Source organism: Rhagoletis pomonella, unplaced genomic scaffold (genome assembly GCF_013731165.1).
Source record: "Rhagoletis pomonella isolate Grant_MI unplaced genomic scaffold, Rhpom_1.0 Rhpom_scaffold_00003, whole genome shotgun sequence".
NCBI classification, from domain to species: domain Eukaryota; kingdom Metazoa; phylum Arthropoda; class Insecta; order Diptera; family Tephritidae; genus Rhagoletis; species Rhagoletis pomonella.
In genome coordinates, this window is record NW_023458557.1 from 81,751,947 (window position 1) to 81,768,134 (window position 16,188).

The 16,188-nt window shown below is 30.0% G+C and overlaps 1 protein-coding gene across 4 annotated transcripts in view; it reads right to left on the reverse strand.

Annotated features, from left to right (window-relative positions):
* Positions 1-16,188, reverse strand: part of LOC118735670 (scavenger receptor class B member 1) — a 102,181-nt gene that overhangs the window by 14,440 nt on the left and 71,553 nt on the right. For all 4 annotated transcript variants that reach the window (XM_036465575.1, XM_036465577.1, XM_036465576.1 and 1 more), the window contains 6 exons: positions 11,489-11,580; positions 10,469-10,629; positions 9,900-10,044; positions 3,289-3,489; positions 2,338-2,565; positions 2,149-2,266 (listed from right to left, as the gene is read on the reverse strand). In XM_036465575.1, coding sequence (XP_036321468.1) covers positions 2,149-2,266; positions 2,338-2,565; positions 3,289-3,489; positions 9,900-10,044; positions 10,469-10,629; positions 11,489-11,580 — 945 coding nt within the window. The remainder of the gene's footprint in view (positions 1-2,148; positions 2,267-2,337; positions 2,566-3,288; positions 3,490-9,899; positions 10,045-10,468; positions 10,630-11,488; positions 11,581-16,188) is intronic.

Genomic DNA, 16,188 nt, shown 5'->3' on the forward strand with positions numbered 1-16,188 from the left:
TTTTTTTTTACTTGAATCCCTAAGACAAATGGAGTGCCACACACAGTGATGGCAAATTTAGTCAGAAATAAGCAAGTTAAAGAGTTGATTTTTTGGAAATAAAGATGAAATTCGATTTCTTCTGGAAAAATTCGATTTTATCCGAATTTTAGCAACACAAAGTTCGATTTAAAAAATTCGCCATTTTTGAGATAAAATTCGATTAAAACGCGAATACCGAGGCTTCGAATATAGAATTTACCCATCGCTAGGCCGGTGGTGGCGCGAGTTCAAGTTTTCCCTATATATATATATATATATAAAAAAAGTACCCTGAAATACTACCTTAATAGTTTCGAGCTCTGCCCCACCTAAATTTCATTCTGGCTACGCCGATGATAGCACCGTTAGTTGTGCGCGCATCGCGTGTGGCAAATTGAAAGTGTCGCTTTCATACTTTTTATGTAAATACATATGTACATATTGAACCTGTGCTCAGTTTGTAGTAACACGCAAAGGTACATGTAAAAAAAAAGGTGTTTAAATTGCTCATAAGCATAAACAAAGCGGCATGTCATGCCTGAGCGCACGGAAAATTTCACGTGCTAACTTTTGTTATAGTCACGACTATTTATATCGTCTGCGCACCCCACGCCACTCGAACGCCCGCTTCTACAATGTACGTGTGCCGCGCGCGCACGCGCTCTAGATGCGTTGTTAAACATGCAAAATGTGGTGAGGGGAGGGACATGTTAACTGCTCATCCAACTAACATGTTTACTATATACATATGTATGTATATATGTATACATACGTATGTATTGCATATTCAAATGTCGGCTTGCTCATATTTTTCTCAGCTCGCCAGCGCGACGTCATACTGTCTCCTTATTAATCAAATCGTAATTTGTTTTCCGCGTGAACTTCGCTACTTTTTCCACCGGTATTTTTCCATTTGCTTAAACTTTGTTTTTTATTTATTTATTTTTATTTTTTTTTTTTTGGGATGGAGTTCGACACTTAGCTCCACACTAGCTGAGCTCATTGATGCGTAGCTGTTAGCGTGCGTTTATTTGCTCTACTTTTATTGTGTTTTGTTAATTACTAACTATGACGCTGTTTTCGTATTTCTTTTATTATTGCATTTTTCGCCGAATACAATAAAGTGTTAATTTGTTTGCGATGAAAAATGGCAGGTGTAGCTATCAAACTGGTATGCTGTTATTAGCAAGTCGACTTCATGTACATACATACATACATACATACACACATAGATATATGTACATATGTATGCATGTGTGTGTATACCGGCGATATGCTGCAGCATTAATTTGCCGGTGCATGCGCGCCACCCATGTATGGCAGCAATAGTATTCTTTACTTTTCCGCATGCAATAAGATTTTCGCCTTTCTTTAATTACATACGTACATACATATATCTAAGCTGTTGCGCTGGTATGCACGAACCTGTGGCAGCTTTACTGCCGATTCATGCGCATTGTTGTTGTGTTATTTCTTAGAATCACGAATGCTATCATGTCATCAATTTGATTGCAATTAATAAGCAAGCAAGAACAATAAAACAATCAAGGAAATGTGTAAAAGTGTAAAAGTGAAAAATGATCAATAGTCGTTTCGTCTGGCTCGCATTGATTGTGGCCTGTATTTTTAAGTGGCAAGACGATTGGTAATTACCATAATAAAATAATACCTTTGATTGCCTTGCTTTCAATTACTACATGTGTAGATACTAATGCGGTTAAGGGTTTCTCACTTTTTTCGCAATTTAAATTACCATCAAATCACATTAGCAAGCGAATATACAAATATATGTTAACAGCGCTAGTAAATTACAGTTTTTTTTTTTGTTTTAAGACTAGAACTTGTGTTGCTTTGCAAAAGCTGGCGTAAATTGAGCCGCATTTGATTGAGCGCTGTGCTGGCATACATTAGCAAGTTCGCTGCTTAAGTCTTTCGTATGTACACTGCATTCAATATGTACTACTAATCGGTACATGATTGATGACAGTTAGATATATGCATTTAATCCTTACTACTTATAATTACATATATGTATGCATGCGCATGTGGAGGCGCACGTGCAAACGTACATATATATATATATATATATATATATATAAACCTATCTAACTATTCACACAAACTTACCCTTTCTGCAGAAACATTTATTCGCTTCATTATTGATGCCATTATCGAATGCATTCTCCTCGAAAACATATTTATAACCAGTTAGACTGCCATAAGTTTGCGGTTCACCAGTGCGATACTGTTGTGTGAAGAAAGCGAAAATTTATTATTATAAATGAAAACCTCAAATTTTTCTTGCATAAAACTTACCAAATTGATGGGTCGGCACATGCTCTTCCTGAAGAATTTAATAGTCTCATTGGGTTGTATGAAACTCTTGAATTTTGTGCCATCCGAAGCCAATTCAATGTTGCTGCAGTGTTCACCATCCCATTGTGGCAAGTTGGTGCTGCCGCGATAGGTGGCATAGAGGCCAGAAATGCCAGGATTTGTGGCGCCAGTGTAGAATGTTTCATAGTCGGTGCTGAAGTCGTACATCTAGGTGGAGAAGTGCAGAAGTAGGTTATATTAGTGAAGAAGGGATTTTTCAATATACACATACATATATATGCACATACATAAGCAAAATATATAAAAAAAATATAGTTTTATATGATCTAAAATTGCCTTTTTTTATTAAAATTTTTCGCAATTTAATTTATTTCAATATTTAAATTTTTCAAAGATTCAAACAAATCAATATAAAAGCTATTGTAATTTTTTTCAATTTCTGTTTCTATTTCTATACTTCGGATTCTTTAAATTTTGATACTTTTTTAATAATTAAATTATCTCTAAGATTTTAAAATTTGTAAATATTTTTCTTCGCGCACTTTTTAAATTATATTTTTTTACTACACACGTACGATCCTAAAATTCTTTTTTTCAACCTTTTGTATTTTTTTTCAATTAACTTTTTTAGTTTCAATATTTAAGATTCATTTAATTTTGAAATGTTTTTCAAATATGTTTTTTTTTTAATTCCTATACTTATTTTTAATTATTCAATACTTTTTTAAATTTTCATTAAAAAAAAATTTATTTGCACAGTTTTTTTTATAATAATATGCACATATTTCTTATTCAATTTTTGACTAAACTCCTTACAATTTTTTTCACATGAAATTTTTGAAATTATTTTTAGTTTTTTTTTTAATTTTTTATATTTCTTTAAGTACTTATTTACAAATTTTTTTTAAGTTCCCTTAATTTTTCACTTACCCGATCGATAAGTCCCACTTTCTCAAAAGATATCCAATTCGAAAAGAACGTATTGCCCAGAGTCGTTAGCGATGAGGAATAACCAAACATAAATTCCTTGGCAGTCATACGCACAATGGGTTGTGATTTCGATGTGGCAAAGAGTGTGCGCAAGCCCATGCGCAGGAAATACGGTTTATCGGCGGTTAAATGGGAAATGGCCTATAAAAGAAAAAAGCGAAAAATTCATTAAAAAAACGTAGATATTTGTGAAAAATTGTATGCAATACTTAATATTTAAGTTATGTATGTATATACGTACATACGTATATGTAGGCAATGAGACAAAAAAAAAACTAAAAAAAACAAAAAAAACGATTAAAAAAACATTATCCCGAAAAAATTAGTCAAAAATATATTGTCTAAAAAAAAAAATTAAGTAAAACAAAAAAAAATATTTTTTAGTACCTATGTAAGAGAAGTAAAAATTCAAAAAAAAAAAACTAAAAAATCGTATGTTCAAAACTAAAAAATCAACTAAGTTGTTTTTAAGGATCTAAAAAAAATAATGAAGCCAGAAAAAATGTTACCAAAAAAATTTATTAAAATATAACACGTATTTTTTAGTTTTTATAATTTTCTGAATTTTTAAATTGTTTGGAAAAAATTTAACAAGTAAAGAGTCCAAAAAAAAAACAAAATTAGTTTAAAATTATAAAATATTTCTTGTGAATTTTCTATTTTTTTAGTTTAAAATTATTAAATAATTCTTGTGAATTTTCTATTTTTTATTAAATTATTAATACAAAATTTGAACCATTTTTCTTGACTCCAAAGAAAATTAACAAGAAATACGGAATTTTTTGGAAATTTTTCCAAAACATTTCTCGGCACCAGAGATGGTAAAAAAATCCAGTAAGAATTGCTAAATAGTTCTTGTACTTTTTTTTAATATTTTTATTTATTTGGAACGATTTGCTCTGACTAGAAAAGAGTTAAAGGAAGAAATTAAGAAAATATGATTTGATATTTCTTGCAATTTGTATTGTTTTTGTAATTTATAAAATTGTGTAAAAATTACTATTTAATACTTCTGGAATTTTTTGAGTTTTCTGTAAAAAAACAAGTAGGTAGTATTGAATAATTTTTTAGTTTTCTCAAAATATTTTTTTGTCTCCGGAGAATTAAAAAAAAATGTATACAAATTTCTACCTAATATTTGTTTGATTGTTCAGTGTTTTTTAAAACAAATTTAAAGGTATGAAAACCAAACAAAAATATTTTATAAAAATTAAACAATTTTTAAATAAAAAATTTTTTAAATTTCTTTTTTGTATCGTCATATATTTTCCAACTCCTGAGAAAGTCAAAAAAATGAAAAAGTAAATAAAAATTACTAAATATTTCTTTAATTTTTTCCTCTTTTTTAAAAATGTTTCCTTTTTTTCAAGAAAAACTAAAAAAAGTTTATTTTTTTTTTTAAACTTTATTAAGAGATCTAAATTGATTAAATTTTCAAATATTTTCTAAGCTTGGTGTCCAATAATATTTCTACTTCTTAAAATCGTCATTTAGGTTATAAATAGTATAAAGTCTTTATTGTGCCCCACTTCTAGTCTCATAAAAGATTCCATTAACTGCAGCTGTCAATCAATAAAAGCTGTTTTAATCTAAATATTTATTAGTCAATGCATTTAAGCAGCCATAAAATATTGCATAACTATCAATAAAAATAAATTATTTATTACTTCATTTTAATTAGATAGCTTGCGATTTTTTGTGAACTTTGTCACCGGTGGAAAAAGTTAACCAAATTACAGGTTAGTTAATTGAAACTTAATTAATTGAAAAAATGGACACATCCATAATGCATGAATTGGCTGACTGACGGCTGATTGTGTTGTAATTTTCGCGCTCTCCTACCAGCAGCCATGACAAGGAAAGGGCTACTTACTGACATGCCGTGCCTATACGGTATTTTATATAGATTGGAATTTCACAAATTGAATATTGTCATAAGCGGTAAGCAGTTCAGTAATCGTTTATTCGTGACGTGATTGACGTTGGTTCGTTCGTTCTTTGGGGCGGAACAAAAAAACAAAACGTTCTAGAAACTTGGAACCATTTAATTTTAATTGTTATTGATTTGTTTTTTTTTTTTTATATTTTCATAATTAATTGATGTCGATTAAGGTCCGCCTGGTTTGTCATTCGGTGTTGTCAGCGTTTAAACGAGCCAATTTTATGGTTCATCCATATACAAATATGACACAATAAGGCACATACATACATATGTATGTAAATATGTAGATATCAACAGTATCTCTAATTACTAAAAATTTACATAATTTAAAGAAAATTTTTAAATTATTTTTATTGAACACACGACATTGATAGTGATGGTTTTAGGGCTTTTTTTACATGCATTATAGTACTACTTTTGTTAGCATTTTTAGTGCCATGATTAGCATACCAGTTGTGCTAAAATTTTAATTTATGGCAGTGATTAAATTGATGTTTATAGTCATTATATAGTGCTTATTAACTACTTTAATTATTTGACATCATACTAACCAAATACAGCGTGACAAAAAAAAAAATCTTAAGCTTGATTTTGACGTACAGTTTTTTATTTTTTTGATGAGACAGCGCTTTTGAAAAGTATACATACATACAGATGTATGTAGGAAAACATTTTTTGTCTCAAATACAATATTTTTTTCAGGCACAGTACCTATTCGCCACTTGGCTTATCATAGCCGAAATTTATCTGAAGTCATCAAAGTTTCGTTTACGAAGAATTCCACAATTCCATTGCTGTCGATAAGAATTTTATGAACTTGTTTTGATTCGCCTTCGAACGCGCTGGAGATGTGTTAGCCAGATTTACTGTGTTGTCACTGATGAAATGAAGACGAGCGAGACGTTTAAGACGGAAGCGAGTTAAATGAGTAAAAAAAAAGCAAACTACAACGTTGCAAAAAAAAAATAACAAATAACAAAGTAAACAACAAATACCTCAATAATGGTAACTTTCCATTTTGCAATGCAAAACAAATATGTTGATTTTATTATATACATATTTTAATTCATATTATAAATTCGCAATTGCTTTTATTTTAATTAAAGCTTTAAATAGCTTTAAATTAACAGGAGATTAATTTTAATCAAACAGCTGCGTACAGTATGCAAAAGATGTGCTTATATGTATTTAATACTTATGAATTTTTGCGTTTCTTTTTTTTTTAACTTCGTCAACGTCAGCACAAATCCTCTTTGGGGCGCACAAATCTACTTGAAGTCGTTATTTACTTATATTAAAAAAAAAAAAAAATTATAATAATAATTATAAAGCGCCAGCTTATTTGTTGCTCAAAAAGCTTAGGACAAAAAATATGCTTACATATCCTGAAATGATGGCGCATGAAATAAAAACCTACTTGTCTATCAGCAAACGGGTTCGAGTTCGCTACTTAAGTCTTTTGTAAGCCACCACCCTATTGTAGTCGTAGTACGTAGATATTTAGAAAAAACTGGTACGCTTACCCTGCCAACAAAATTCTAATTGAGCTTCAAATTCAAATCTAAACAGTTATTTAAGTCTTAAAAATTTGTTTGCTAATATCTTTGCGGTAGAAGGGGTGTGTGAGCGTGTTGTATGACGTAATTAATCAAATTGCTACGTTTTCGAAAAAAATCGAACGTCAATAGTTGGGCTATTAAAAATTTTCCATTGAATAAAGTTAATTATGAAATAATACAATAGTTGGGATTGTGGAATTTTAGTGGTATGTAGTAAATTGTGGCGAAATCAATTATTAGTGGCTGCTAACTGAGAATGAGTTTGGTTTTTTCGACAGTTGCCATACATAAAAACAAAATTTTCCAAAAATATTGTTCAAGTTTATAGTAAAAATAGAAGTTGTGCTTTAGAAAAGGTTAAACAAAAATAATTTAGGGCAAAAAAATTTGGAATTTTTCCCTTTTTTTGCAGGTAAGAGATCATAAAAATATGTTAAGCATTGTTTGATTTTCGGATTTTTTTCTGTAAAATTTTTTTTTTTATTAAATATCAGCTAGATAGTGATTCGATAAACTACATAAAAATAAAATGATGAGAAAAATATTTTTGGTATTTTTTGAAATTCTTTAACTTGTATTTTTTTTTTCTAATTTGCGGCAAATTTTTTATAATAAAAATATGCTATGCTGTTAAAAATATTTTTAGTAATTTTTTAATTTGCGGACATTTTGTTTTTTTTTTTGAATTTTTAGTTTTGTTTTTAATTAACGGCACAATTTTTTCCCCAATAAAAATAGCTAGATTTTGATTTAATAATGCTATACAAAGTAATATCATTTGCCTATTTTTTCGAGTTTCGAAAAAAATTCCACTAGTTCACAATAAATTTTATATTATGTTTATGAAGCTTTCGTCTGAAACGTTTTTAATGCAATTTTTTGCTTATATTTTTTATTTATTTAATGAAAAATTATAACCTACTTTTTTCAAAATATTTTTACCAAAACACAAAAAAAAGAATTACATCAAAAAAGGCTATGAAAAGGTAAATCTATTTTTTAAATAATTTTATAAAACAAATTATGCCCTATTAATATTTAGTTAAATAGCTATTAAATTTTGTAAGAATATGTTTACCACAACTTGAAAAAAATATTAGGAAACAAATATTTTTTACCAAGAAAAAAAAAAAAATTAAAATATTCTTCTTCTTCCTAATTGGGGCTGTAGCCGCCTAAGCGTTTTTGGCTGACTATACGCCACTATAACAATAACAAAATATTTTTATTTAGCACCTATTTTTTACTATAACTTAATTTTTTTATTTTATGTAAAACCATAACCTTATTATTTACTTTCTTAAGAAAGAAAATATTTTAGCTTAAGTGACGCAAAACTGTGCGCAAACGAATCATAGAAAACAGTTAGATAGTTAAGTTGACAAATGTGTCTAAGTGTAAAAATACATATTTACAACTAAAACAGTAGCAACCAGCGTTGTTAGTGACTGACAGCCTAGTTGCGGTCATAGACAAATAAGGCATTAATCATACACACATCAGCTTAAATAAATATTATTATAGCATTTTTGTCTCCTTACTTTTTTTTTTCGTGCGCGCGTTGGGGCAAGTTGCATGTAATTTCGCTAAATCATGTTTACAAGCAAGTGTATGGAGGTATGTACGAATGCAATGGGCAGAGGTAATAACTATGTATGTAAGCATGTAAGTGTCAGCATATCATAGTCAAGTTCACATCACTTTATTTAATGTTAAATTCCAACTGGCTTAGTTGACAATTAGGCCAGTGACACATATGTACATATGTACATATGTACGAGTACATATAAGTATGGGATTTCCATGCGTTGTTTTTATTTGTGTAATATTCTTGATTTTTTTTTAGCAAATTTTTTCTTGTTTGTTAATAGCGGCAATGTTTGTAGAGGAAAGTTTTTTCAACCGGGGAAAATTTTGTTGAACTGATTGTTTACATTTTTTGAACCCACAATGAATTTGCACTTTGTGCATCTTTAGCTGTGTACGTATACATGTAATGTATGATTATGCATTGCAAATACAAGTTTGTAACGTTTATTGACCCAAAGTAGATTTTTTTATTTTTATTTTTATTTTTTTTTTGTGTGTTTGTTTCACCTCGAAGGACAATGAATTAATACTAAAAGCACCCAAATGTTTGTTTACATTTTCGATTTGGTCATTTAGAGGCTATTTTTAAACAATGAGGGTATTCACTATGTTCTGGTAATGGAATGGGAAGACAAAAAGTGGCAAAATTTTGAATTTAAACAATTTTGAAATTGTATAAAATACGATGTGTGTTTTGTTTGTTTTTTTTTGAGACAAAAAAGTGCAAAAATTTTGGGTTAACAAAATTTGGAAATAATACAAAACACCACGATAAAAACATAATAAGGTAAAACCATTGAGAGGCAGTCTGACATTTGCCAGCAATAATTTAAAAATTCAAAACTCAAACTTACACACGCACATTCTCATTCTCCATCTCAAACGACAACAATTGTGAACAATTTAATTGTTTTTTATTTTAAAATTTATATGATTTTAAAGTGCTTACAAACGTCAGAAAAAAAGCATGGCCGACGAATTGAGAGAATGAATTTACCTTGTAATGTGTTTATAGTGCAAAATACAAATTGAATTATTTTGGAATTTCACCGTCTCAAATTAAAGTTGATTTGTATGGAGAACCTTTCTAAAAAAATATTTCCATTTATTTGTCCAATGTAAAATTTCTGTGTGGTAACTTTTGAAAGTGAAAGTACCTCCGTTAACCGAATGTGCCTATTAGGTGAATACCCCCAAACCAAAAATTCAGGTATTTTGTTTACATTTTAACTTTCTGGCGGAAAAAGCTTTGCATACTAAATGTCATTTATACTTAATTTAATCAGTAAGCGTACTTATTCGAATGCTGCAAACCAGTTTTAATTTGTTTGTCTCGATGCCAAATTTCTTTATAAATATTTTAAATATATTAATTTAATTTAATTTCATTGAATGACGTTTTTAATGGGATAGCAAAAAAAAAATAATAATAATTTACTTCTTCAGCCTTGTACACTTACCAACATTGCGATATTCAGCATTACCACTTCATCATCTTCTTTATGGCCTTCGGACAAATGTTCTTGCCAAACTAGAGGATGACTGGGCCTAGTCGACATTGTGTTGTTGGCATTGAAAGTGATATTTTCGTGGGTCATAATTTCTCTGTGAATGGGGAGAAGGAAAGTAAAGTACAGGCGAGTATTAGTTTAGTGTAGAAATCTATTTGAAACTTGGTTTTTCTTTTATAAAATGGCGCAATATTAGGGGTAAAATAAAGTTAGTCGACTTTCAGTGAATCATAGTCGACAGTAAAGTTAGCTTTAGAACCTAGTAAAAGCTTAAACAGTCGATGACTTAGGAGTTCACTTTTAAAGCCAACTTTAAATTTTTGGTTTAGGTTTGCTCTACAGTATAGTCAACTTAAAAGTGAGCTTTAAGAACTATTGCCTTAGCTGTCGCTCAAAATAAAGTCGTTAGCATTTAAAATTGGCTGATTTAACTGTTCTTTAAGCCTACTTTAGCCCCTCTATGAAATTTTTTTTTAAATTGTTTTTTTTTACAAAAATTCTATTCTTATTTGACTTACTTGTACACATATGGTCCAACTTGTTCGACATTCATTTTTTCACGTCCCGCTAGGAAAGCCTCAGCATTTGTTATGTTGAATAGATATATCTTTATGTATAGATCTACTGGAGGTTTTGCCCATAGATCGAAAATTTCGCCTTTATCTTCCATAACTAGTTTCTGCAGCGAAAAAATAATGATTACAATTATAAAGTGCCTCAAACAAGCGCTCGCAAGGAGACTTTTTTTTGATTAACATTTTTATAAAAATAAAAATTTTATTTTATAACCACAAATTTTATAAAAAAAAATTTGGAAAAGTTCTTAAAAATTTGAATAAAATTAAAAAATTTGTCCTTGTAATTTAAAACTTTCAAACATTTTTTCAACAAAATTTAAAATTTTTAACTTGTAATTTTAGAACATTTTTTTGTTATGTAATTTTATAGCTCATGCAATTTTAATATAATAAAGTGCAAGTTTGAAGCGTCTGAAATTCGGGCTAATTTTTAGTTCTTTTTTTGCTAAAGGTTTTTTTGCAGCTTTTTTTTTAATACAAAAAATGCAATTTATCAAAGCTTACGTTGATTTCATTGCAGTTATTCCATACGAAATTTATGTTTATATTGAAAAAAGTGCAAAAAACAATTGAGGTAAAAAAAAAATAAAATATTAAAACTTAACGCGATTTCCTAGCTGCTTGAAATTTGCACTTTGTTGCTAAACTTTTATAGGCTTTAAAACTGCATACTAAAAAAAAAAAAATTCTCAAACTTCAGTTTGAAAAGTTTGAAGTTTCGAAAAGTATTTGAATTTTTCTAAATTTTATACAAAGTTTGAAACTTTAATTATAGGATTTTTGTTGTAAAATTAAGTCAAAAAAATTTTAACGTGAAAAACATTTTGAATATATAGAAAGTATCAGCTTGTGAACATTCGTTTGAGTCACTGTATTTCCATATATATTTTAAAAATCGTTTTTAACTAAAATAAGCTTATCCAATTCCTGAAAAAAGTATTAGATCTTTAAAACGCTTACCCATTTAAAGATCAAATCGTATGGTTGGAAGATTTTCACCAGCACAGCAGTGGTGATTGCTAATACGCCAAGGGCGAGTAATAAAAAGGCGCCTGAAAAAAATGCAGAAGGAAATGAAATTATTTATAAGGTAATTAATAGGCGTTTAATATAAAGGCATGTTTAAATAAATTATTCATTTAGTACAAATTTTAAGGTTAGGGTAGGTTACGGTGATTGCCACTCTGTATTAGTTTCACATATGATAGAATCATCGTGTAACCTATTGTAACGTATTGTTGAAGGTCCAAACGTCCATAGAGTCGGGGTCAGTAAAACCCGGAAAATCATATTCATTAAAAATAACAAGCTTTGCCCTTGCCAGAGCGGGACAGTGGCAGAGGCCACGTAAATGGTGACTTTCACGGCAAGCTCGTTTAAGGTACTTCTGCATACGGCAGCCACTTTTGAGGAAGTGTTACTGCACTGTAAACATTTAATCGTTGCTTGGCTAACAGAATAAATAGTGAAGGATTGTAGAGAGTTACCCTAAGACAAGTATATACCTAGAATAAAAAGGCCATTTTTTACTTTTACATTTTCTTTTAATTTTTTTTTTTTTATTTATCTGCCATAAACTTAATGCTTGCAGCAAATTAAATTCTGCATTTATGGTCCTACAAAATTGCTTCTTTGTACTTTTCCATCACAGCAGCCGTTATCCGACGTCATAGCAAACTATGTAAATTGGTTATCCTCTTACAGTGCGCATATAAAACCGTTCAGCTGGAACCGAAAAAAAAAAATGTCTACCGCAATTACGTTATTCCCCACAAAATAAACTCGTTTAGTAAAATAATAAGCTGCGCAGAAGACAAACAAAGCCAAATATGGTAAATGAGTAGTGGACAGCAACATATACATATTTTTTTACACATGTTTACATGAGAATACCTGGCTGTGTTTAAAAATAGACTAGAAAGGACATCATGCGAAAAAATAATAAAATAATAAGAAAAGAGTCTGAATAACTGTAGCATTTGACCGGCGGCGATTGTCAGCTAGCTATTTAATGTGCGATTTTATTAAAGCAAAAAAAAATTTAAAAGGCAAAAATAGCGAAAAATGCCAATAAATGCTTGCACATACATACATACATACATAATTGGTAGGTCAACTACATAAGTATGCGCTCCAGATTTAATCATCAGCGGCATCATGTCTGTCAGCAACATTCCAATGTTCATCAACATCGACAGATCAACGCGGCCGAGCGGGGCTGTTCCTGTAAGATGATTCAACAGCCTGCGGCTCGCTTCATTTAACAAGCGATAACTTTTACTTTTACACGAATACACGAATGCATATACATACATAGATATATATACATGCAATAAAAAAGAAGATACTAGCAGTAAAAAGGGGGTTTCAACAAAGCGCTAAAATTTGGTTTTGTGACTTTTTTTGCACCTCCGTATGTACAAATGTGTGTGTGTGTGTGCGTATATTTTTGTTTTTGTGAAAAACAAGTTTCACATCCCTGCCAAGATTGTTCTGGATGGCGCACGCAATTGAGGCGGGTCAGTCAAGGGAGCGTAATTGCCTGCATTGGCGTGTAAGCAATTGTATGCATGTATTTTGCAATATAGATGTTAAAACCTTGGTATGCGGCGGTTTATTTTTAAAGTGATTAAAATATACATATGCTGCTCTTGGTCAAGGTGCAGCAAGTGGGCGAATGCTACTGCGAAAATTGGCCAAGAAATCTGAGGCAAAAGAACTTTTGAGCCAGGATACAGGAAGATATCTAGATGTTTAAACACATAGAGTCAGTACGAAAAAAAAAAAATTGTTGGCCAAAGCATACAAATTTTTGGAAAAAATATAGATATGCAATATTGGCAAACAAGCAAAAATAAATTTTTAGCAGTTTTTGCAAGCAACAAGAAGAGTTAGGAAGTTTTTGCAATTTTTTTTTGCTTAGTGTTGCCAACTCATAAATAATTATAGCGAATTAAATTTGAAAGCCAATTAATTTGTAAACTAAACATGGCAACGTGGGTACCAAATTAAAAGTATTTAAAAGCGCTTTAATTCAGCGATAGTTTAAAAATAGTTGCCACCTATTAAAAAATAAAATAAATGAAAACTATATATACAAACAAAAAAAAATACTTGCGATATTGGCAACATACGGCTTAAAGTTCGATCAAATAAATGTAATTTTTTTTTTGCTATTAGGGTTGCCGCCTACTTAAATAATTAGGCTTGTAAGCTAATTAAAACATGAAAATATGTGTACGAAATGCAAGGTATTAAAAAGCACTGCAGTAATAAAAATATTTTTAAAAAAGAGTTGCCACCAATTTATAAAGTAAGGTAAAGTAAAGCGGAGATGCTCGGCCAAATACTTAGCAAACGTGTAAGCGCCAAAATATTATTATATTATTATGCCTTGAAAATATTTTTAAAACGAGTTGCCACTTATTTATAAAGGGAACTAAAAAACCTTTAGACAATTTTGAATGAGCTTTAGGCCATTTTTATTGAATACAGTTATGTAAAATACTACAATAATATTATCAATCGAAAGGTTTTTAAGGAAGCTTTCACTAAGTTACAATTTCGTATAGGGTTGCCATTCAAAAAATCGCAATTTAATAAATAAATAAGGTACCTTAACTTTAGAAAAAGCGATGAATAACGAAAATTGCTTAAGAATACTTTTATTCCATGCACATTGAATAAGTAGCAGCAGCAGGGTTGCAATTTTTTTTTTTTAAATATTTTTTTGGCATTCGAAGTGGTCCTTGAATTGTCCATTTTCTTTAACTCTTTTGATATTTTAGCGTACAAAATCAACAACAAAATACTACACACAGCTTAATTTTTTCGCACTGGTGGTATTATCTGTTTAATGTGTCTAATTTACATAAAAATGTTATGTGTTGGATTGCCACCTTAAACTAATTTTTACTAATGCTTTTAAAGCGCAAGGGTGCCAATGCATGTCTCGGGTAAAAGCTTTGATTAGTGTTTGTAATTTCATAATAATTGTTTTTAGGGGCACATCGAGCTAATCAAGTGCACGCAAATATTTGCTTACTTTCACACACACACAAACTTTCACTTAATGACTTGCCAGATTGTGCTTACATGCTACTTTAACTTAATGAACTTTAAACGCAAATAAAACTTTTAGAAATACAAAAATAAATAACTGCAAATATTACACATAATTCAAAGTGTACTTATGACTACATAAATTGTATTGCTTTACTTTGTATTTCAAAATCACAGCTAATTGTAAGTCAAGTTTATTTCTAAGCTCGAAACTCAACAAAATTTTTAATCTATTTGCTCTTCATTTTATTGTCAACACATTTCATATGCCATTTATTATTTTATTGTGACCATAAATGTGTGAGCATGTGTTAATCGCTTAGTAATGTACGCTCGAAAGAATGTGGCTGGACTTGTTAGTTGTATGTCTTCAAGTGTCAAGGCTCAATGTAATTGCAATGAGCGCTCACTCACGCTGGGATGATGTTAGGCTTGAACTATGTATGCATGTACATTAGGATGGGTCGTTTATTTTTTCTTTACTAAATCGTGTGGTATTTTCGGGTTCTACAGATAACTCTAACATAAAGTGTATGAGGAAACCATAGGTCACAAATGAGTTTCGAGCCTGCGCATTTTTAAGTGAAAAAGTTATCTTTGCACAAAATTAATTTTTTCACCTTATCTTATTGGCAAAAATCAACGGTAAGTTCTGGCTATTTGCACTTTATTTTATTAACATTGAATGCACTACAAAACTGCACACTCAAAGACTGTCTAAGAAATTCAACTAAAAAGCTTGAATTTTTTACCACAGTTTGCTGATTGTTTTTTTGTAATATCGCACAAAGTTAGTTTTTAATTCAATTATATCATTACAAAAAAAAATTACTAAAATTTAATAAAAAAAAATACATGGTAAAACTTGTCAATATGTGGTGCGCTTATAATTTTGACACGAAATGTATTTTCGCATGGAAAATATGGTTAATAAATTAAAATTGTTATAAACTAAAATAAAGGCATTTTGTATCCAAAGGTTAATACTTTGTAAAACTAGCATAGAACGAAAAAATAAAATTTTGAGAAAAAGAATTTTATTTTTTTATTTTTCCGACTTATAGTTTCTTCTACATTTTCTCATAGAATTATCTATAGAAACCGAAACTACCATGCGATTTGTGGTAAAACTTTCGTCCGAACAATTTGAGCCACCCTAATGTACATACATAGATACTATGTTTGTACGTATTAAGAACCGCAGCACCAATAAAGTAATAGATATGACTGTGCACAAATGCATTCCCCCTAGCACACTTTGCTCCGAAAACGTCGATAAACCAAAATGGTGGGGAATTTTCTGTTCATTATTTTTACGCCCGTCTCTCAATCGCTTTCAGGAAGATCAGTATGACACTAAAATTATTTTATGAAGTGTACATAGTAATATGACACTATAATCCGATGCGTTGTCTGATTTAACCGCATAAATCTGTTTGTAAAATTCACTAATGTGATACTTTATATGCAAGACGAAGGCTGTTTGACAACTCATGCGCTTGCAACGCTTAGCGTCGCCAACTGTTTGTTCGTAAGCAAATTGTTTACCTATTTTCATTTTAATTATTATTTTTTTTTTTAATCTCATTTCTTGGTAA